Below are 24,231 nucleotides of genomic sequence, written 5' to 3'. Positions count from 1 at the left end.
GTCATACTCTTAAAGAATTGATCTTGTTTACATAATTTCCCATGTCTTTATAAACCTGTCTCACCCCTCTACCACATCTCTTTGCTGTTGTTTTTTGCTGTTGAGTCGCTTTTGACTCATAGAGATCCGATATGACAGAGTAGAACTGCCCCATAGGGTTTCTTAGGTTGTAAATCTTTATGGGTGTAGATCACCAGGTCTATTCTCCCGTGGAGTAACTGATGGGTTTGAACTGCCTATCTTTTGGTTAGCACTGAGCACTTTAACCATAGTGCCACCAGGGCTCCTTATCTCCCTGCTACCAGCTCCCAAAACACACAGATCCACATTTTCTAGTATAGAGTGATTAGTAAATCTTCGTAAAATGACTGAAAGCATATACATGATTCCTAGAAATCCAAATTCCAAGATCAGTAGCTAAAATCTTACCCAAAGTTCTTAGAACTCCACCAAAAGTAGTGCAACACAATCTTGAAGGAGTCATTGAAGTTGGTGGAAGTGATTGCCTTGTGAACAGATCTCACTGTTAAACACGAGACACAAGTTCAGCTTTACGAGTAGGTGAATCATTGAGAGTTTTACCTAGGACTCTCTCTCTCTTGATTTTCCTTTACATAATATAATTCTCCTCCTTACTTCCATTGTCTTTTCCAAATATTTTTTCTCTAAGAGGTTGTCCTACAAATTGAGGAAGGGCCTAATAAATCAGGAAAGTCAAAAAGTTTCCAATATTTGTGTTCCAATCACTAACTCTAATACAGTAAAGCCCCCAAGTGGCTCTCACATCCCGGGCTACCTTTGTTTAATCAGAGAAGGTGAAAACATAAACATATCATCATACCAATTTAAAGCTTCAGGAAATTAGTGGCAGAGAGTTGCGAGCAAGGAGAGGAGGTGGTTGGGGTTAACAACTTAGATAAAACCAAAAAAAACCCTGTTGCTGTCAAGTCAATTTTGACTCATAGCAACCCTATAGGACAGAGTAGAACTGCCCCATAGGGTTTTCAAGGAGCAGCTGGTGAATTGAAACTATCGACCTTTTGGTCAGCAGAGAGCTCTTAACTATTGTGCCACCAGGGCTCCAACAACTTTGATAAGAAAAGAAAATTAAAAAAAAAAAAAAATCACCTACTATCCTTTAAGGTCAGAATTCTTTCTAGTCTATGTAAAGAGATAGTCTTCTCTTTCATTGGGGAACTTCTTTCCTTGGTCTTCCCTCTGAGTTGGGATCTCTTTAGCATATAAGTCATAGACAAATCAGTCACTTGAATTAATTGAATTTCCAGGTTCCAGGTCACATAGTGTCTACGCCTTCTTTTTTTTTTTCCCTTTCTAACTGTAGAAGGTGGACAAACTTAACTGCCCCTAGAGGCCTGAGGCTCTGGAGAATGGCTGTCTTAGTTTGCAGGTTTTTCCTCCTGTCCCCATTGTTCTTTTGTTGCTTCATTTTGCCCTTTGACCTGGATGCTATCTGACCATAAGAGCCAGGGCTGGTGCCATGCTGATGGATACAAGAACTAAAACCCAGGGATATCCTCCATCCATTTTTTTCAAGGAATGCCATTTCTGGTCATAAAGAATTTTGCAGGAGATTCCATCAATATCTGAAAAATCTTACCTTCCAACCAGGGTTCTTCTAAGAGATCATAAAAAAAAAAAAAATAGTTTTGTCTCAAATGTAAAAAAGAAAAACTAAACTTCAGCCAAGAAACTAAAACCTTTCAGGAACATAGACTATAATTTAGAATTAGTTCTTCGAATTGTATTTTTCATCCTTAAATCTCAGGATGGGCAATTAAATAACTAAAATTTCAAACATATATTTAAATTATCAATAGAACTTTTTTTAAACAAAAATAAAGTATGTGAAGATAATATTAACGGTATTTTCAAACAAATAACTCAGTCTTTCTTACTGTTAAATAGAAGCAAAACAGACTCCAAATCACAAGTAAAAGACTAACAGTTGGCCAATAAACAGGCTGGATTGGAAAATTCCTTTACGTGGCATCCACTGGTTTCCAAAAACAATTTAATTTCAAACAATGATCCTTCCAGATGTGACATTTGGGTAGAATTGTTTGAAAACACCAAAAGTAAATGTGAAATACCAGTGGTTTCTAGACAATCACACTCTGCAGTTGTCACAATTTGAGATTTAACTATAGAGTTACTCCTATGCACTCACACCCGATTTACACTTTGCCTGTATTTGCAGGACATGCCTGGAGGAATGAAAACTTAACTGTACACGTTCAGTCTCAGTCAAGTTTGTTGTAATTGCACTTTAAATGCCAGAGGCAAAATTCTGATTTGAGGAAATGAGTTGTTGATCTGGCCTGATACCCTGATCTTTTTCTTTCAGCACTTTCTGCATTCTATTTACCCTTACCACGCCTTACGCCTTGATATTATTGGGATGGAATTAAGGAAATCTGATAAACTCCTTCATAGAAAAATACCACTCATAGGCATATTTGCCTATGAATGTCACTCATGGAAGTATCCTCATTTTCAAAGAGGATCTGGGAAAAGAGCCATGCTTAACCCCCCAAAATGAAATTTTGAGGTCATGGGAGGATAGAAGTAGAAATTTTGTTACATTCCATAAAATGCCACCCAATGGCTGACTCTGTAGATACTTAAGGCAGAATATCATGTTCTAACAACCAGTGATGACCTTGTTGTTGTTGTTGTTGTTAGTTGTGTTGAGTCACATATTTATGGAAACCTGAATCAGACAGACCTGAATTCAGATCATGGACGCACAATAAAACACATATTTTTGAGCAAATTACTTAACCTCTCTCTGCCTTGATTCCCAAACATGAGAAGAGTAAATGAAAGAATGCCTGCAAAACAGCGTGATGGTGTCTGACAAACCAATTTTTAACTCCTTCTTACCCGCTTCACAGTGGCAGTGTGGTGAAAGGCAGAGTCTGAGGACGGTTGCCTCTCTGTGCCTTAGTTCCCTAGTTTGTAAAATGAGGGCATTGATAGTGTCTTGCTCAGAAGGTTACTGTGAGAATAAATAAAATAATGCATTTAAAGTGCTTAGTACAGGGCCTACAAAAAAAATTTTTTTTGTTATCATCAAGTTGAGCCCAACTCATCTTTTGTAAGACAAAAGGTGTAACTCAAGTAAGGGTGTGATTTGAGTAAGTGCATGACTCAAGTAAGACAGCGTGACTCAAGATACAACCCACCCTAATCCCACCTCATAAATGTTTTAGGATCTACAATGTATAAAATGGAGGATAGTTACATAGTATCACAAAATGGAGGGTAATTACATCAGATCACAAAATGGAGAATGATGACATACTACTGGGAATCATTGGCCTAGCCAAACTGACGCATATTTTAGGGGGACACAATTCAATCCATGACAATTGTTGAACATAAACTCAGGGACATTAATATAGTATCTAAAACAAAACCCATCACTGTCAAGTTAATTCTGACTCATGGTGACCTTATAGAACAGAGCAGAATCACTTCATAGGGTTTCCAAGGCTGTAATATTTACGGAAGCAGACTGCCACATCTTTCTCCTGCAGAGCAGCTGGTGGGTTCAAACCACTGATCTTTAGCAGGTAGTTTGCAGGTTAGCAGGCAAGCACTTAACCACTGTACCACCAGGGCTCCAGTACAGGGCCTAAACCCATTGCCGTCCAGTCTACTAAGTGCTCTGTTAAGTGTTAGTTGCCATTATGCTACTTGGTCAGACATTTTCAGTATTGACTAATACTCAAAGATTTAGAAAACGTTTTTTTTTTTTTTTTTTCCCTCAAGTGTGGAAAAATGGAAAGTTTCCTCTTATTTCCCCCATCCAAAGGATCTGCATTCTATGATATGCCATGTGCGCTTACCACAGACATCTCAATTATTTGGCGTAATGAAGGGAATCAGGAGTGTGGAAAATCTAAAACAGCAGATAAGACTCAAATTCTTTATGTTTAATTTTATTCTGTGGAAAGAGAAATACTCTTTGATGGAATGACACCCATTTTAACAGCTGCACAATCACAGAACAATTCCCTCAGACCCTGGTAGGACACATCCTGTTTTTGACAGTCTGGGATCCAACTGGGGTGCAAAAAAGCAAAAACCCTCAGGGAATAAATGACTTAAGGATTACCAACAGTTACTGTGTACGTATGGTCTTGGAAATTGGACCTTTAATATATGAGCTTCTTATGCCTAAGAGTAAGTTTTAAGCCTCCTCAAGTTCTGTTGTGATTGCTGTTGTTGCTGTTAGGTGCCACTGAGTCAATTCCAATTCATAGTGACCCTGTGTACAACAGAACAAAATGCTGCCTGGTCCTGAGTCATTCTCACAATCTTTGCTATGTTTGAGCCCGTTGTTGCAGCCATCTCACTGAGGGTCTTCCTCTTTTTCCCTGACCCTCTACCAGTCATGATGCCCTTCTCCAGTGACTGGTCCCTCCTGATTACATGTTCAAAGTATGGGAGAAGTCTCACCATCCTCGCTTCTAAGGAGTATTTTGACTGTGCTTCTTCCAAGACTGATTTCATTCTTCTTGCAGTCCATGGTATATTCAATATTCTTCATCAACACCATAATCCAAAGGCATCAATTCTTTGGTCTTTCTTATTCATTGTCCAGCTTTCACATGCTTATGAGAAAATACCACTGAAAACACCATGCCTTCGGTCAAGTGCACCTTAGTCCTCAAGGTGACATCTTTGCTTTTTAACCCTTTAAAGAGGTCTTTTGTAGCAGATTTGCCCACTGCAATATGTTGTTTGATTTCTTGACTGCTGCTTCCAAGGACATTAATTGTGGGTCCGAGTAAAATGAAATCCTAGACAACTTCAGTATCTTCTCCGTTATAGGGTCGCTATGAGTTGGAATCGACTCAACAGCACTGGGTATTTGGGTATCATGGTGTTGCTTATTGGTCTAGTTGTGAGGATTTTTGTTTTCTTTATGTTGAGGTGTAATTCATACTGAAGGCTGTAGTCTTTGATCTTCATCAGTAAGTACTTCAACCCCTCTACACTTTCACAAATAAGGTTGTGTCATCTGCAGATCGCAAATTGCTAATGAGTCTTCTTCCAATCCTGATGCTGCATTCTTCTTCAGGTAGTCCAGATTCTGGGATTAGTTGTTATAAAGTTTAAATTAAATAGAGCAGGGAATTTTCAGTGTGGCGTAACTCCAATGTGTCACTGTTTTTTTTTTTTTTTTTTTTCCCCTCTAAAATACCTCACCTACTACCTGGTACTTTTGTTTGTTTTTAATCCCACATTCAGAATTTCAGTCTGATGCTTTGAATTAAAGCATTAACTCCATAAGAGAGCCAAGCTAAAATGAAAGATTTCCTAGCTAGGTAACAAACCCTTTTTAGCCATTGGCTCATTAATGTGAATTAACCATAAATTTAGCCCTTTTTTTTTTTTTAATTCTTATCGTATTTTAGATGAAGGTTTACAGAACAAACTAGTTTCTCATCAAACAGTACACACATTGTTCTGTGACATTGGTTAACAACCCCACGACATGTCAACACTCTCCCTTGTCAACCTGGATTCCCTATTACCAGCTTTCCTGTTCCCTCCTGCTTCCAGTCCCAGCCCCAGGGCTAGTGCACCCCTTTAGTCTTGTTTTGTTCCATGGGTCTGTTCTGTCTTTGGCTGAAGGGCGAACCTCAGGAGTGACCTCATTACTGAGCCGAAAGGGTCTCCAGGGGCCATACTCTCAGGGTTTCTCCAGTCTCTGTCTGGCCAGCAAGTGTGGTCTTTCTTTTTGAGTTAGAATTTTGTTCTACATTTTTCTCCAGCTCTGTCTGGGACCCTCTGTTGTAATCCCTGTCAGAGCGGTCAGTGTGGTAGCCGAGTGCCATCTAGTTGGACTGGACTCAGTCTGGTGGAGGCCATGATAGATGTGGTCCATTAGACCTTTGGACAAATCTTTCCCTTGTATCTTTAGTTTTCTTCATTCTTCCTTGCTCCTGAAGGGGTGAGACCAGTGGAGTATCCTAGATGGCTGCTCACAGAGATTTAGCCCATTTCTTAGCAATGAGTCATAAGGGGAGATGAGTGTGGAGAGGAATTGGGAAGAAGGACTACTCAAAGTCACGAGCTTAAATGCTTTTCAGGGGCTGGGCAGCCTGCAAATAGACAGTGCTGAAGACTGTGGTATCTTGGGGAGTAAGTCCCCCCTAAAGATAATCATATTGATAACTTTTAAGACTATTGCATTGGACAAATAAAACATGTCTGTTGCCCTAAAGGGCCTTTGGTCCATCAGTATTCAATCTGAAATCCAGAGTATGAAATACAAAAGAGGCAGTTCTAAGGGGTAGTCTGGGTTAGATGCTGAAAAGAGAGTAGTCTGGGTCATGAGAAGACAGCTGTGGAAGCTGAAGGGATAGTTGTTTGTAGGGATCAGGGATACAGATACTTCCTGCCCAAACATAGGGTAATTTACTGAGCCTGTCACTACCCTTTGGATGACCTGTGGGGGTTTTCAGGACAATGAAGGCATTCTTGTAGGTCAGACACCTGGTAGTCAAACCTTCTAAGAATTTTAAAGGGCCATAAAAGACCAGGATCCTAGAGAGATTCCAAGTCTGGAGATTAGTCTTCAGAACTGATTAGTCTTAGTCCAAACATGTAAATGGGCAAAGAAGTCAAGAAAAATGCTTCCTCTCAGCAGATCCTCTTCTGACACTTTTTTCCCTTCTTCTCTGGTCAGATGAAATGAGCTCTATGCATGTGAAATCAGGATTTGTCAACCTTACTTACTGCCCAGAAAAAGAGCTTAGAAAAAATTAAAAAAACAAAAACTAATGAAATAAAGATGGTAAGTTGAGTATGGTCATTCCTGTTGTGAGGGCTGGTGGTTCTATAGCTAGCACAGTGCCTGACACATCACATATAATCAGAAAATACTTCCTGAACAACAGCCGCTGGGCTCCAGCTGAATCACCTACTGAAAGACAGCCCTTCCCTCCAGGCGTATTACCATATAAAAAAAACCCAATGCCCTCCATAAAAAAAAGCCCTCCATAGTACAGGTTTTATCTCCTGAATCCTTCTCAGCTGTGATTTTAGCATATGTGTCTGGTTTATTTCTACTCACAATGCAACTCCAATATCAATGTTTAGAATCCCATTATTTGATAATTGTTTTGAAATTGAAAAATTTCTGGTTAAGCCCAGATATTTACAGGCTGGCCATACTGTGCTAGCCACCAGTCATACTCCATTGTATGAAAAGTACACATGGACATTGAGGACCAGTTTTAGGCCTGAGATGGGTGAGGACTGTCATGTGTATATCTCCATGGTCACCATTGCTTTGTCTTGTATTTGAGACTGTCATTAAAGGCTAATAATTATAGACAGATGGTTGGAAACTGTCTTAAGTTAGAGGTGCCCTTTCTATTTTGCTCAAAGTTGTGGTTCAGATTAGCAGGACTGTTTCCCAGTCAGGATATTCTCTCACCTCTGAAAAAAAAAAAAAACAAAAACAAAACCTGTTGCCATTGAGTGGATACCAACTCACAGAGACTCTATAGGACAGAGTAGAATGGCCCCACAGGATTTTCAAGGAGCAGCTGGTGGATTCAAACTGCCAACATTTTGGTTAGCAGCCGGACTCTTAACCACTGTGCCATAAGGTATCCTTCTCACCTCTGGGTGCCTTAATTTCCCTTTGACTCTTAGGCTGATGAATATCCCCAAATGAACACAGGCATACTGGTGTTTTGATGCAGAGATGTTATGATGCAAAACACACAGACTCACACACACACAGAAACAAAACAAGCATTAAACTTTATGCATTTCTTTTTTTTAATTCCAAGTAATGTGGAAAGCATGTTTCTTGAAGGGAAGAAGCCAAAAATTTCATTTGCATTCATATTTGGTAATAAAAAAGACATCTTTTACATCTTAATATGGCTGCTTGGCCACAGCCTCACTAAAATGGCCTCATTAAAAAGACCAAGGCAACTTCTTCAGTAACAAGAAATAAATCCAGCAAACTACCGCCTTCCAACGTGCAAATGTGGGTGGGGAGTGGGGGGAGGGGGGTCTCCTCTCTTCCCTGGTAGCATATGGTTAATTTTACCTGTGCCCTTCTAGAACCAAAATCCTCAGTTCTCTCTTCCTGTCTTCCTGATGTAAACGACCTCAGGAACTGTAGGCTGGAAAGACAATAACGGAAAAGCCATGGAAAATGTAAAGGAATGAATAGCTTGAGGCCAGAGGAGCCTGTCAGTATTGCTGAAGTCAAGCAAAGAAAGTCACTGAACTTATATGTCTTTGGTGCGCGCACACACACACACACACACACGCACACACACTCATATTCTGAAGGACCTTGAGGTCATCGTACTGGAAGATGAGGAACCTGCGCTAGTTACATTTCAAATAGACCAGATGCCGTGCACATGAGCACAGAGGGCAAGCACTGTTTTGAGCATACCCATCTCTGACTGCAAGCCTCAGTTCCTGACACCGTAGAATTGGACTTTTCTTGATAAAATCTTACACAGAATTAAGTTTATTCCTAATGCACTTTCTCTGGCCCGAAAAAAAAAAAAAGTTAATGTTCTGGAAAAAAAAAAAAATCTCACGTTACATTTCCTAGTTTTCTCTAGTTCTTTCCCTTTTTTCAGTTTTTTGTTTTTGGGAGGTGTGGTTTTCTTGAACTGGAAAACTCTTTGGGAGACAAATTAAAGGGCTTAGAAACTAGAAATTTTAAAAATATTCCATAATCCCTGGCAAATGGCATTTTAAAAACATTACTTGACACATTCTTTGATTTTGGAATCTCATCTGAGGACATCTGCTGCTGACTTTGAACCCACTGCATTGCATGGGCATGACAACACAAAAATACTCCAGTAAACTACATCTGCACGAGTGTTTTTAATCTGCTTTATTGAGGTGTAATTTACAGTAAACTACATCTATTTAACACGTGCAATTCAATGAGCTTTGACAGTTTTATATACCTGTGATACTACCTCCAAGATCAAGATACAGAACATTTCCATCATCCCCTAAAGATTCTTTGCACCCTTTAAAATTTATTCCTCTTTCCTCCTCTAGCCTCCAGGCCACCTCTGACTTGCTTTCAATCACTACAGAGTAGTATAGATGACACATAAATGAAATCATACAGCGTATACTCTTTTGTGTCTGGCTTCTTTCAGCATAAAGACTTCAAGTTTCATCCATGTTGGTGTGTGTATCAGTAGTTTTGTTTGTTTGTTGTTTTTAATTGCTGAATAATATTCCACTGAATGGCTGTGTTACATTTAGTTTATTCTCCTATGGGTGGACACTTGGTAAATTTCCAGTAACTTTAGCAACTTAATTGTCACCTGAGAACACTGTCTACTTTAGAGCAAGTGGAATCAGTTGGTGTTTTACCAATGATCTCATGGTGTTTTAGTATATAAAAATTACGAATTGTCCCATCTGGCCCACTCCTTAATCTGATTCTGTCTCATAGGTATTAAGTTCTCATCCTTGAATTCAGGTCTCAATACAATTTCGATACACTTTTCACTGCTTTCTTTCCTTGCCCTCTTTCTGCCTGACTCCCACAGTACCACACAGGAAGCTTCACTTGGTTGATGAAGCATTCTTGGCATAGAAATACCTTTCTTCTAGCACTGTCTGTCAAACCCCTACCCACCTACTGAAGCATATACCAGCTGCCGTCCTGTCGATTCCCACACATAGCGACCGTATATGTGTCAGAGTAGAACTGTGCTCTATAGGATTTTCAGTGGCTGATATTTCAGGAGTGTATTGAGAGGGCTTTCTTCTGAGGTGCCTTTGAGTGAACCTCCAACATTTCGGTTAGCAGCCGAATGACAAGATGATAGAGTCTGGGGACAGGACTAAAGGGGAAGAAGGGAGAGACACTCAGAAAAGGTACCAACCTTTGACCACCTTCTCAAAGTCTGACCAATCATGTTTCAATCATATATTGAACAAACCAATCCTTATTTTCAAACTTCCTCTAACCAGTCTTTTCATTACTGTCTTTAAAGCATTATGCTAATCTATTACAGCACTATTAAGCAATTAGGAGCCTGAGTGGTGAAGTGGTTAAGTGCTCGGCTGTTAACCAAAAGATCAATCGTTCAAACTTACTGGCTGCTCCATGGGAGAAAGATGTGACCGTCTGTTTCCGTAAAGATTAGGTTTTGTTGTATTGCTAGGTGTCCATGAGCTGGTTCCAACTCATAGCTACCCTATGTACAACAGAATGAAACACTGCCAAGGCCTGTACCGTCCTTACAACCGTTGTTATGTTTGAGCCATAGTTGAAACCACTGTGTCAATCCATCTTGTTGAGGGTCTTACTCTTTTTCACTGACCTTCTACTTTACAAAGCATCATATCCTTCTCCAGGGACTGGTCCCTCTTGACAACTTGTTCAAAGTATGCTTCTAAGGAGCATTCTGGCTGTACTTCATCCAAGACAAATTTGTTTATTCTTCTGGCAGTCCATGGTATATTCAATATTCTTCACCAACACCATAATTCAAAGGCATCAACTCTTATTCAGTCTTCCTTATTCATTGTCCAGCTTTCACATGCATAGAAGATGATTGAAAATACCATGGCTTGGGTCAGGTGCACCTTAGTCTTCACAGTGACATCTTGCTTTTTAACACTTTAAAGAGATTTTTTTGCAGCAGATTTGCCCACTAAAATATGTCATTTGATTTCTTGACTGCTGCTTCCATGGGCATTGATTGTGGATACAAGTAAAATGAAATCCTTGATAACTTCAGTATTTTCTGTGTTTATCATGATGTTGCTTTTTGGTCTAGTTGTGATGATTTTTGTTTTCTTTATGTTGAGCTGTAATCCCTACTGAAGGTTGTAGTCTTTGATCTTCATCAGTAAGTGCTTCAAGTTCTGCTGCTTTCAGCAAGCAAGGTTGTGTCATCTGCATATCGAAGGTTGTTAATGAGTCAGTCTTCCTCCAGTCCTGATGCCATTTTCTTCTTCATATACTCCAGCTTCTTGGATTATTCGTTCAGCATACAGATTGAATAAGTATGGTGAAAGGATACAACACTGGTGCCTGTCTTTTTTTTTTTTTTAAACCTTGCAGTGTAGCCTTAGAAACCCTATGGGGTAGTTCTACTCTGTCCTATAGGGTTGCTAATGAGTCAGAATCTGATTTAAGGGAGTTATGGTTAACCCGGATTTGACAGGGTTAAGTGCAAGGAGAAGGGGCTTGAGGGCTGAACAGTATATGGTGATTTGTCAGTGCAGCCAGAATGTGCAATACGAGACCCGAGGGATGATTCGATCCATCTATCCCCCAAATTATCATCTTTCTGGCAGCCACTTTTCAACATTAAGAGGGCTAATACTGTACAGTCCCCTTTAGTTATTTGTGAGTTCACTTTTTGGCTAATGCATCCAGGCCAGAGAAGGAAGCCTGAACAAAATTAAGCTATCTGGAAGAACTATGTTTAGATTGTCTTATGGTGGAAACAGACTTATGCTAAATCTTGTCTTCAGATTGTTTTCCCAGACTTTTGTTAGTGCTTGTTTTGGGCTTTAAAAAAACAACTTTATTTTCTCACAGTTCTGGGATCTAGAAGTTGAAATCAGAGTCTCGGCCATGTTGATTCTTTCTGTGAGCCTCTCTCCTGGTTTCTGTTGTCCGCCAGCGTTCCTTGGCGTTTCTTTGCTTATAGACAGGTCCTCACATGTCTCAATGTGTGTGAAAGAAGCCAATAACAAATGACCGCATCTTGTGTGATTCCATTTATACGAAATATTTGGAACAGACAAATCCATATAGACAAAGTAGATTAGTGGTCGCCAGGGTCTGGGCTAGGATGGGGAACGGGGAATGACTGATAATGGGTATGGAGTTTCTTCTAGAGGTGATGAAATCGTTCTGGATTTAGACAGTGGGATGCTATCTTTGAGAATATACCAGGGCTTCGGCCAGTTCTTTCCAGCTGAAACTCCTGCTGAGAGCCTTCATTTCTAACAAGTTCCCAGGCGATGCTAATGTTGCTGGTTAGGAATCAATCCTGAGAACCACTGGTAAAGCCCAAACCAAAAACCAAATCAGTTGCCGTTGTGTCGATTCTGACTCATTGCAACCCTATAGGACAAAGTAGAACTGCCCCATATGGTTTCCAAGGGGCCGCTTCTTAACCACTGCACCATGAGGGCTTCACTAGTATAGCAGGGGTTTTCAAAATTTATTATACATAAGAATCACCTGGGAATCTTGTTAAACTATAGATTCTGATTCAGTATATATGGGGGTAGAAATGCAAATTCTCAGCAGGGGTTCCAGCTTGAAGCTGTGAAATATACCATGAACCACTGAACTGTATACTTTAAAAGGGTAAGTTAAAAAACAAAAAAACTTGTGAGAATAATCATCTATTGTATTTATCCTGTTTTTACCCATTTTGATATTCTTTCTTTCCTTTCTGAAGTCCCAAACCTTTTCTGTGATGATTTTCTTATTGTTTAGAGAACTTCCTTTAGCCATTATTTAAGGATAGATTTGGTAGCAACAAATTCTTTGGTGTTCCTTTGTCTGAAAATGTCTTCATTTCCTCTCCATTCCTGGGGGATATTTTTAACAGGCTTCTTTCTGACCTCTCTGGTTTCAGATGAAAAATCTTCTGTCATTTGAATTAGAGTTCCTGTATAAGTAATATGTCACTTCTGTCTGATAATTTTCAAGACTTTTTTTTTTTTTGTCTTTAGCGTTCAGAAGTTTAATTACGCCACATCTTTGTGTGAATTTCTTTGGGTTTATTCTCTTTGGAGCTCAGCTTATTGATTCTGTAGGTTTGTGTCTTTCACCAAATTTGGGAAGTTTTGAGCCATTATTTTTTCAAACACTTTTTAGTTCCACTTTCTCTCAATCTGGGATTCTGAGGATACGAATGTTAGCTCTTTGATTTTTGCTTTCTATAGTAATGGTGCAAAACTCTAGGACTTCGATTAAGTTGCTTCATACAAACATTTAATGGATGTATATTCAAATGCAAATAATTAGCAAAATAAAACAGTATTATTTGAATAACATAATTTAAAATGTTGCAAATATTTTTTATTTTCATTGTAGTTTTATGCTATGCAAAGTATCGTTCATAATACTAATTTTAATTTCAATTAGTAGCTCATTATAATGTTAAACTATATTATATACATAATCCTTGAATATTGGCTTTTATGAGTCAAAGAATTTCCAGGAAGTAATTTGGATTCTACTTGATTTTTACCTTTGGACTGATTTTTATTACTTAACTCCTCTAAGTTTTAACTCTGGTGTTAATGTTCTTTTTTATTGCTTTATAATTCTTATAAAAATGACTCAAATCCTTTTTTTAAAAATTCAAGCCATACTAAAAAAGTATAAAAATTACACCAAATTTTCATAATTTAACAGACAAAAATAAACCAATGTGAATCTGATGACATTGCTGAATTTCAGAAAAATAGAATATTAGTTTTTAAAGAACCCATTTAAAGCTAAAAGCTAAAAACAAATATAAGGATTTGATTAAAAAATTTTAACTTAATGCTTTAATTTTACATTGTTTTACAGTTTTAATTTATTGTTGCCAAGAAGGTGAGAAATTTAGTATTGTTAACTTCTTTGTAACTCTCCTCTCTCAAAAAAATTATTTTTGATATAGTATTTTTATTTGTCAAGGTATATTTTTTCATATTCTTTCCTCTTAACTATAATTTCTATAGTTATTTTCCCTTAGTTTCTATTTAATTGGATTCATCATGAGCCTCTTACAGCTTCTATTATTGCTGAGCTTTTGTGGTTATTTCATTCCTTGATTGCTTGTATTTTATTAATTGATGTTTTTCAAAGGGGACTGGTGGTAGCGTAACTATATAATTTATTGATCAAACAGGGACACTTTAGAGAATAAAAGAAAGAGCTCATAATACTTAGCCTACAGAACAGGTATAAAAGATTTGTCCAAGGCATAGCAGGATTTAAGACTACCATAAAGCCAGTGGTGGTATATTTCATAAGTTTTTTCATGCTTCAACTCAGTACTTCTTGAGGTATTTAAACAGTGCCAAATTGCTCTTAGGCAAAGGAACATCTACTTGAAGAAAAATTTTGACTCTGGCTAACGGTGCTGTAATTCATTTCCTGGAGTTAATGGATGTGTCTTGCAGAGTCCACCAATTTGTGGAAATCATATCCACAATTCTGTATGTGTGTGTGTTTTTTCTGAGAAGCCGACCACTGCTTTCATATTTTCAAAGGTGTCTGTGCTCCATAAATACTATTTTTATGTACTAATTTCTATTTCACAACAAATCTCCAGATCACCTACATCCTTGGATCACATTCTTTCAACTCCCTTGTAAATAACACATAAGTTATTACTTTTATGTTATAATTTATATGTTATTTATAATGTAACTTATAAATAACACTGTAAGCTATTACTTTTAGTATTTATTGTGGGGTTAATATTAGAAATGACCAAATAGTATTTCTGGTCTCTTATAAAATTGCTAATAATCACTTCCATGTTAGTTTTCTATATCTCTTTTATTAAGATCCATGCAATAATACTTAGCCTTAGGAATATTTCTTCCTTCTGTCCAATTGTCATACTTCCTTCTGTAAGTTAATAGGTTTGTAGTTCGTTGTGATTTCTTTTTTAGCCTGAGTTAGACACAGGTCATAAAGAGCTGTTTGAAGCTATTTGAAATAGATATACTAGCTGGCCCAAGTTTTCTTGAACAATAATGTCCATTCCTCTTCTATCAATACCTCTCTTAAGATTCTTTTCTCTTTTTTTGGTCCATATTCTTTCCCCCTTGCTTTAATCGTGGTATTGCAGCTATTTATTTTAAACTGTGAAAAATGAATGGATGGATGAGAAACCATCATCTACATACATCAGAAGAAAAATTGTTAAATGTTCACTTCCCTTTATGTTGCACAGACCTGGCCTAAAAGATTGAACATAAGGTGTTTCTGACAGAGAAAAAACACTAACAAAAAGAAAAAAAAAAAAAATGCTGCATGGAAAATGAAATGATAATTATGGGAGTGGCTAGGAAAATGATTGAAATCACATGAAAAGCTAGCAGATTCAAGTTATAAGAGATATACACATATGAAAGTTTTCCCTAGAGTGCTCAAGTGCCCTGTCTATATCCAGCCTAAATAGACTTTTCCAGGAAAACTAACAACTAAAGCAAAATTACGATGACCCCTAATAGACTCACTTGTGTAGAGGCATTTAGTTGTTCCTCCCACCCCATAGCAGTTCACCTGTAATAGTTTATATAGATTCAGTGATTAACTTTTTTTTTTTTAAAGCCTTTGCCATAGTGTTAGAGAAGTGCCATACCACTTAAATATTATCTGAAATGTTGACAGAAAAATTGTTGGTCTAATCCTTTGCTCTGCAGAAACTTCCCAGATTTATCAACTTCCTGCTTGCCTTCCTTTGATTACACTTTCCTGGAGTCAGCTGGCCCTGGCAAAGCCCTACATAGACAAGTTTCCCTGCCCCCACAGACCTCCACTGCCCCGGCTTTGCTCTTTTATGCCATGTCTTTGAAAACCAGGGCACAGCACATTCGCCAAGGAGGGGCTTTCTGTTCTTTCTGGCAGGGCTACAGTCTCTCTCTTCTTCCTGTTTCTCTTGTTCATCCCTCATATATCCACTGCCATCTAAAAACACTGAGGAAAGAGGCTGCATAGTAAAACTTTGGCAGCTGGGGTGGCGGCAATAACCACAAGTTGGAGATGGCTGAGTTTTCCCTAGATGTTTCAGATTGACAGTCATGACATTAATGAGAAACGGGTTTCTCTCATCTAAGTCCAGAGCCATGGGGATGCATTTTTCTCTTCAGCTGTAGCTGGGTTGTTTGTACTTCCCTAGAGCATGGCTTAGGAGTAAGATGTTCAAAACCTAAGAATATGGAATATGTCGCAAGTTCAACTGCAGTTCAACCACAAGTATAGAGCATGGGGCAAGCTTTGGAAAATATAATATAGAACATCTTAGCTTTTTATGGTATTAATTTTCTCCCACATCCCTTTTAGTTATTCTGTGCATATTTTCTGACCTCTGTGTCTGCCTGTTTTCTTCTGACCTTTCTTACCAAAGGAAACCTTTTGACAGTGTGACATGAATGTCTTCATTTATGACCCATGTCATTCGTTTTGCTTATATGCTTGGTTAAATATTGGATTTGGTTCATACTTTCCATATGGAATTTTAATAAATTCATTATTCTCAAAATAAAAAGAATTACTTCTCATTTTCTAACAAAAATCTGTATTTAATTAATCTTTCAAGTAAAGGAACATGTAAAAAATAGTGAGAAACTTTTGGATGTCTTGAAGATTATTATTGCTAGCAGAAGAAGAAACCCTATGTTTTCTCTTTAGGCCTTTAATTTCCCTGAGATATTCAAAGTCACTTTTCAGGTGTTAAACTCTGCTACATGGCTAATGCAAAGAGGGTTGAACAACTATCTACTAATTTTGATTAAAATACACAATCTATTGGCATAATTCAGTATGGAATAATAGAACAAAAATATTTTACTTCAAATAATGTGCTTAAAAAAAAACTCAGATAATCTAAGGAATGACTATTCTCCATTTTGTTTGGTTTGTATTAACTGTGGATTTTCTCATCTTGAATCTGCTATTTCTGCTTCGCTAAGCAGAAATCATCGATGTGTTTTTTTTCCATCTTGATCTTCCTCTGTGCTCTTTCCACTGCAGGTATCATCCCCAATAGTCACAGTGAAAAGGAAGGTGAGTATAAAACACACATATTATTACTGTTTTATTTCCCAAAGAAAACCACACCATCCACTTAATTTGTTTCTGCTTTCATGCCACCCAATACTATGAAACAAAATTTTGAAAAAAGGTCATTTAATTCCACTAAAATTCCTTACGGCTCAATTTAACTGGGCCTTTTCCATTATTCACTAAGTATTCTTCCATAATTAATCACTATCACATTCCCCACAGCGCCTAATTCCAAGATTTTTCACTATTCTTTTCTCTAGAATCTGAATCTCTTCATTCTCTGAAGATCACTTTGCCTCATATTTAGAAGGCTATGAGAACTCCATTAATTCCTCGCTGCTCTCAACAGCCTTTTTCTATCTCCATCTATTCCTTTTTTTCATTCTTCAGAGGTTTACACTTCCATTTATGGCCTTGATCCCATCTCCTCCTTCCTCCTCTGTGTCCTTTCTCTATGGATTAACCCTTTCTTCTTGGGCCTAGAGTCTTTCTCCCTCTGCACAGACGCTCTCTATAAATATGTCAAAGACACCTGTATCCTTAAAACGACAAAATAAACATTTCTTCAACTCTGTTTATCTCTCAAGTTTCCTTCCGATCTTTTCCCGCTACCTAATCTTTAACTCCTAGCAATGTAGTTTTTACCCTTACTACTCCATTGAAAGGAGCCCTGATGGCAAACGATTAAGTGCATGGCTGCTAACTGAAAGGTTGGCAGTTTGAACCCACTCAGCAGCTCCATGGGAGAAAGACCTGGTGATCTGCTCCCATAAAAATTACAGCCTAGAAAACCCTATGGGGCAGTTCTCCTCTGTCACAAAGGGGCCCTATGAGTCGAAAACTGACCCAACAGCACCTAACAACTCCATCAAAATTAAACCTCCTAAAGTCCCATATGTAATCTACTGGTAATCAAATCCCATGATTTTTTCTCAATCACCCATTACTCTTTGTGGCATTTGACAAATACCATTTTTCTAGAAACAAGTCTTTTGTTCTGTTTCTTTAACTACAACTTTGCACCCTTCTCTATCTCTTCTGTCAGTTTGTCATACTGTAGGGCCTTGTGTGTTTCTGTGTTGCTGGAAGCTATGCCACTGGTATTCAGGTACCATCAGGGTCACCCATGGAGGACAGGTGTCAGCTGAGCTTCCAGACTAAGACTAGGAAGAAGGACCCGGAAGTCTACTTCTGGAAAGAATTAGCCAGTGAAATTCTTGTCTGATATAGTGCTGGAAGATAAGCCTCCCAGGTTGGAAGGCACTCAAAAGATCACTGGGGAAGAGCTGCCTCCTCAAAGTAGAGTCAACCTTAATGACGTGGATGGAGTAAAGTTTTCAGGACCTCCATTTGCTGATATGGCATGACTCAAAATGAGAAGAAACAGCTGCAAACATCCATTAGTAATCAGAACAGGGAATGTACGAAGTATGAACCTAGGAAAACTGGAAATCGTCAAAAATGAAGTGAAACACATAAAAATCGATATCCTAGGCGTTATTGAGCTGAAATGGACTGGTATGGGCCATTTTGAATCAGACAATCATATAGTCTGCTATGTCGGGAATGAAAACTTGAAGGGGAATGGTATTGCTTTCATCATCAAAAAGAATATTTCAAGATCTATCCTGAAGCACAATACTGTCAGTGATAGGATAATATCCACACACCTACAAGGAAGGCCAGTTGTTGTGACTATTATTCAAATTTACACATCAACCACTAAGGCCAAAGGTGAAGAAATTGAAGATTTTTTATCAGTTTCTTTAGTCTGAGATTGATTGAACATGCAATCAGGGTGCATTGATAATTACTGGTCATTGGAATGAGATGTTAGAAACAAAGAAGAAGGATCAGTAGTTGGAAAATAGGGCCTTGGTGATAGAAACAATGCCAGAGATCAAATGATAGAATTTTGCAAGACCAATGACTTCTTCATTGCAAATACCTTTTTTCACCATACACATACACTATACACATAAACCTCGCCAGATGGAACCCACAGGAATCAAATCGACTACATCTGCGGAAAGAGATGATGGAAAAGCTCAGTATCATCAGTCAGAACAAGGCCAGGGGCCGACTATGGAACAGACCATCAATTGCTCATATGCGAGTTCAAGTTGAAACTGAAGAAAATCAGAGCAAGTCCAAGAGAGCCAAAATGAGACCTTGAGTATATCCCACCTGAATTTAGAGACCGTCTCAAGAATAGATTTGACACTTTGTACACTAATGACCAAAGACCAGATCAATCGTGGAATGACATCAAGGACATCATCCATGAAGAAAGCAAGAGGTCATTGAAAAGACAGGAAAGAAAGAAAAGACCAAGATGGATGTCAGAGGAGACTCTGAAACATGCTCTTGAACTATGAGCAGCTAAAGCAGAAGGAGGAAATGATGAAGTAAAAAAACTGAACAGAAGTTTTCAAAAGGTAGCTCAAGAAGACAAAGTAAAGTATTATGATAACATTTGCAAAGAGCTGGAGATAGAAAACCAAAAGGGAAGAACACACTCGGCATTTCTCAAGCTGAAGGAACTGAAGAAAAGAATTCAAGCCTTGAGTTGCAATAGCGAAGGATTCTATGGGCAGAATATTAAACGACCCAGGAAGCATCAAAAGAAGATGGAAGGGATACACAGAGTCATTATACCAAAAAGAATTAGTCAACGTTCAACCATTTCAAGAGGTAGCATATGATCAGGACCCAATGGTACTGAAGAAGCCCAGGAGGCACTGAAGGCATTGGCAAAAAACAAGGCTCCAGGAATTGACTGAATATGAATTGAGATATTTCAACAAACGGATGCAGTGCTGGAAGTGCTCACTCATCTATGCCAAGACATTTGGATGACAGCTACCTGGCCAGCTGACTGGAAGAGACCCATATTTTATCCCTACACCAAAGAAAGGTGATCCAACCAAATGCAGAAATTGTCAAACAATATCATTAATATCACACGCAAGCAAAATTTTGCTGAAGATCATTCAAAAGTGGCTGCAGCGATACATCAACAGGGACCCACCAGAAATTCAGGCCGGATTCAGAGGAGGATACAAAACCAGAAATATCATTGCTGATGTCGGATGAATCCTGGCTGAAAGCAGAGAACACCAGGAGGATGTTTAACTGTTTTATTGACTATGCAAAGGCATTTGACTATGTGGATCATAACAAATTATGGAGAACATTGCAGAGAATGGGAATTCCAGAACACTTAATTGTGCTGATGAGGAACCTGTACATAGACCAAGAGGCAGTTGTTCGGACAGAACAAGTGGATACTAATTGGTTTAAAGTCAGGAAACATGTGCGTCAGGGTTGTATCCTTTCACCATACCTATGCAATCTGTATGCTGAGCAAATAACCTGAGAAGCTCTACTATATGAAGAAGAATGGGGCATCAGGATTAGAGGAAGGGTCATTAACAATGTGCCTTATGCAGATGGCACAACTTTGCTTGCTGAAAGCGGAGAGGACTTGAAGAACTTACTGATGAAGATCAAACACCACAGCCTTCAGTATGGATTACACCTCAACATAAAGAAATCAAAAAACCCTCACAACTGGACCTATAAGCCACATTATGAAAAATGGAGAAAAGATTGAAGTCGTCAAGGATTTCATTTACTTGGATCCACAATCATCACCTATGGAAGCAGCAGTCAAGAAATCAAAAGACGCATTACATTGGTCAATCTGCTGTAAAGGACCTCTTTAAAGTGTTGAAAAGCAAAGATGTCACCTCGAAGACTATGGTACACCTGTCCCAAGCCCCGGTATTTTCAGTAGCATCATATGAATGTGAAAACTGGACAATGAATAATGAAGACCAAAGAATTGGTGCCTTTGAATTGTCGTGTTGGCAAAGAATATTGAGTATACAAGGGACCGCCAAAAGAACAAACAAATCTGCCTTGGAAAAGAAGTACAACCAGAATGCTCCTTAGAAGCAAGGATGGTAAGACTGCATCTTACATGCTTTGGATATGTTGTCAGGACAGATCAGTCCTTGGAGAAGGACATGATGCTTGGTAAAGCACAGGGTCAGCAGAAAAGAGGAAGACCCTCAATGAGATGGATTGACACAGTGGATGCAACAGTGGGCTCAAGCAGAACAATTGTAAGGTTAGCACAGGACCGGGCAGTGTTTCATTCTGTGGTATATAGGGTTGCTATGAGTCAGAACCGATTCGACAGCACCTAACAACAACTGTCTATTCTAGCTGCAATTTTCCTTGCCAGATCTCTTTATGATAGATATTTCCCAAGGAATTTTCCTCCAAATACTCTCTATATTTGGAGCTCTAGTGCCTCAGTGGTTAAGCACTCAATGCCAACCAAAAAGTCGGTGATTTGAATTCTTCAGCCACTCCTTGGGGGCAAGATGTGGCAGTGCACTTCTGTAAAGATTACAGCTTTGGAAACTCTATGGGACAGTTCTACTCTGTCATATAGAGACCGTATGAATCAGAATTGACTTGCCAGCAAAGGTTTTTTTTTTTTACTTTGTATATGCATCCTTTTCTGGAATCTTCATGGTTTTATACATGCTTTCTGTATGAATAGTTTACAAATTTTGAACTGAATTCCAAGTCTGTTTCTCCTTATAGCTGGACTGATTCACTTTTAAATTCTACTGGTATGTCAAACTCAACAGGCCCCAAACAGAACCCATGTTTTTCTTCTTCCCTAACTTGCTCTTCCTGACTCCCTTCTTTCTGTAAATGACAACACCATCTTCCTTGTCATCCAGAATAAAATAGATTATTTTGGTTCCCTGATTTCTTCATTCCCAGGACCACGAGTGCTCAAGCTGTCATAGAATGCTCCTCTGCTAGCCACATTAGATAAATTGCTGCTGTTATTCCCCTGGTAACAGCTGCCCAACATTTACAAAATAAATCCAGATCTTAGCATGGATTTCATGGTCCTTTACAGCATGGCTGCAAGTCTACCTGTCAGATTCTAGTTTTCAATTCTATACTGAACACCAAGCTAACTGAAATGTTTGCTATTCCTTATACTCACCTTTGTTGGAAACAAAGAAGAAGGATCAGTAGTTGGAAAATATGGCTTTGGTGATAGAGATCGTGCTGGAGATAGAATGATAGACGTTTGCAAGACCAAAGACTTCTTCAATGCAGATACCTTTTTTCAACAACATAAATGGTGACTATACATGTGGACCTCACCAGATGGAATACATAGGAATCAATTTGGCTACATCTGTGAAGAGAGATGTTGGAAAAGCTCAATATCATCAGTCAGAACAAGGCCAGGGGCTGACCACAGAACAGACCATCAACTGCTCATATACAAGTTCAAGTCGAAACTGAAGAAAATAAAAAACAAGTCCGTGAGGGCCAAAGTATGACCTTGAGTATATCCCACCTTATTTTAGAGACCATCTCAAGAGTAGATCTGATGCCTTGAATACTAATGACTGAAGACCAGAGGAGTTGTGGAATGACATCAAGGACATCAAAAATGAAGAAAGCAAGCGGTTATTAAAAAGAAAGAAAAAAACAAAAGACCAAAATGGATGTCGGAAGAGACTTTGAAACTTGCTTTTGAAAGTTGAGTAGCTAAAGGAAAAGGAAGAAATGATAAGTAAAAGAGCTGATCAGAAGTTTTCAAAGGGTGGCTTCAGCAGACAAAGTATTATAATGACATGTGCAAAGACCCGGAGATAGAAAACCAAAAGGGAAGAACACGCTTGGCATTTCTCAAGCTGAAATAAATGAAGAAAAACTCAAGAGAGAAAATATTAAACGACACAGGGAGCAGCAAAAGAAGATGAAAGAATACAGAGTCACTATAACAAAAAGAATTGGTTGATGCTCAAACATTTCAGGAGGTAGCATATGATCAGGAACTGATGGTACTGAAGGAAGATGTCCAAGCTGCACTGAACGCAGAAGACATTGTCGACAAACAAGGCTCCAGGAATTTACCGGATACCAATTGAGATGTTTCAACAAAGAGATGCAACACTAGAAGTGCTCACTCGTCTATGCCAAGAAATTTGGAAGACAGCTACCTGGTCAACTGACTGAAAGAGATTCATATTTATGCCTATTTCAAAGAAAGGTGATCCAACCAAATGCATAAATTGTCAAACAATATCATTAAACACACAAGTAAAATTCTGCTTAAGATCATTCAAAAGTGGTTGCAGCAGTACATTGACAGGGAGCTGCCAGAAGTTCAAGTTGGAGTCAGAAGAGGACATGGAACCAGAGATATCATTGCTGATGTCAGATGGATCTTGGCTGAAAGCAGAGAATACCAGAAAGATGTTTACCTATGTTTTACTGACTATGCTAAGGCATAGTCACAATGCTAAGGCATACAACCAGAATGCTCCTTAGAAGCAAGGATGGTGAGACTGCGTCTTATGTACCTTGGACATGTTGTCAGGAGGGATTCATTCCTGGAGAAGGACATTATGCTTGGCAAAGCACAGGGTCAGCGGAAAAGAAGAAGATCCTCAACAAGGTCAATGAGCTCAAGCATAGCAAAGATTGTTAAGGATGGCGCAGGACTGGACAGTGTTTCATTCTGTTGTGCATAGGGTCGCTATGAGTTGGAACAGACTTGACGGCACCTAACAACAACAACAACAACAACAAGGTATTCAACTGTGTGGATCATCACAAATCATGGATAATATTGTGAAGGATTGGAATTCCAGAACACTTAATTGTGCTCATGAGGAACCTGTACATAGATCAAGACTCAGTCGTTCAAACAGAACGAGGGGATAATGTGTGGTTTAAAGTCAGGAAAGTTTTGTGTCAGGGTTGTATCCTTTCACCATACTTATTCAATCTGTATGCTGAGCAAATGATCTGAGAAGCCGGAATATATGAAGAAGAATGGGTCATCAGGATTAGAGGAAGACTCATTAACAACCTGCAGTATGCAGATGACACAAACTTTCTTCCTGAAAGCAAACAGAACTTGATGCGCTTACTGATGAAGTATGGATTACTCCTCAACATAAAGAAAAAAAAATCCTCACCACTGGACCAATAAGGAACATCATCATAAACGGAGAAAAGATTGATGTTGTCAAGGGTTTCGTTTTACTTGGATCCACAATCAACATCCATGGAAGCAGCAGTCAAGAAATCAAATGACATATTGCAGTGGGCGAATCTGCTGCAAAAGATCTCTTTAAAATGTTAAAAAGCAAAGACGTCAGTTTGAGGACTCAAGTGTGCCTGACCCAAACCCTGGTGTTTTCAACTGTTCATAAACCCAGAAACCAAGTGCCCTCGAGTCGATTCTGACTCATAGCAACCCTATAGGACAAAGTAGAACTGCCCCATAGAGTTTCCAAGGAGCGCCTGGCAGATTTGAACTGCTGACCCTTTGGTTAGCAGCTGTTTCACTTAACCACTAT

The 24,231-nt window shown here is 38.7% G+C and overlaps 1 protein-coding gene across 10 annotated transcripts in view; it reads left to right on the top strand.

Moving 5' to 3' along the window:
• The window catches only part of LOC126069927 (zinc finger protein 474-like), a 106,342-nt gene that overhangs the window by 52,969 nt on the left and 29,142 nt on the right, over positions 1–24,231 (top strand). For 9 of the 10 annotated variants that reach the window (XM_049873584.1, XM_049873583.1, XM_049873582.1 and 6 more), the window contains one exon: positions 16,781–16,813. The exons of the other annotated variant lie outside the window; for it this stretch is intronic. In XM_049873584.1, coding sequence (XP_049729541.1) covers positions 16,781–16,813 — 33 coding nt within the window. The remainder of the gene's footprint in view (positions 1–16,780; positions 16,814–24,231) is intronic. 10 annotated transcript variants of the gene reach the window in all.

This window comes from Elephas maximus, chromosome 2 (assembly GCF_024166365.1).
Source record: "Elephas maximus indicus isolate mEleMax1 chromosome 2, mEleMax1 primary haplotype, whole genome shotgun sequence".
Taxonomy (NCBI): domain Eukaryota; kingdom Metazoa; phylum Chordata; class Mammalia; order Proboscidea; family Elephantidae; genus Elephas; species Elephas maximus.
This window is presented reverse-complemented; position numbering and strand designations above follow the sequence as displayed.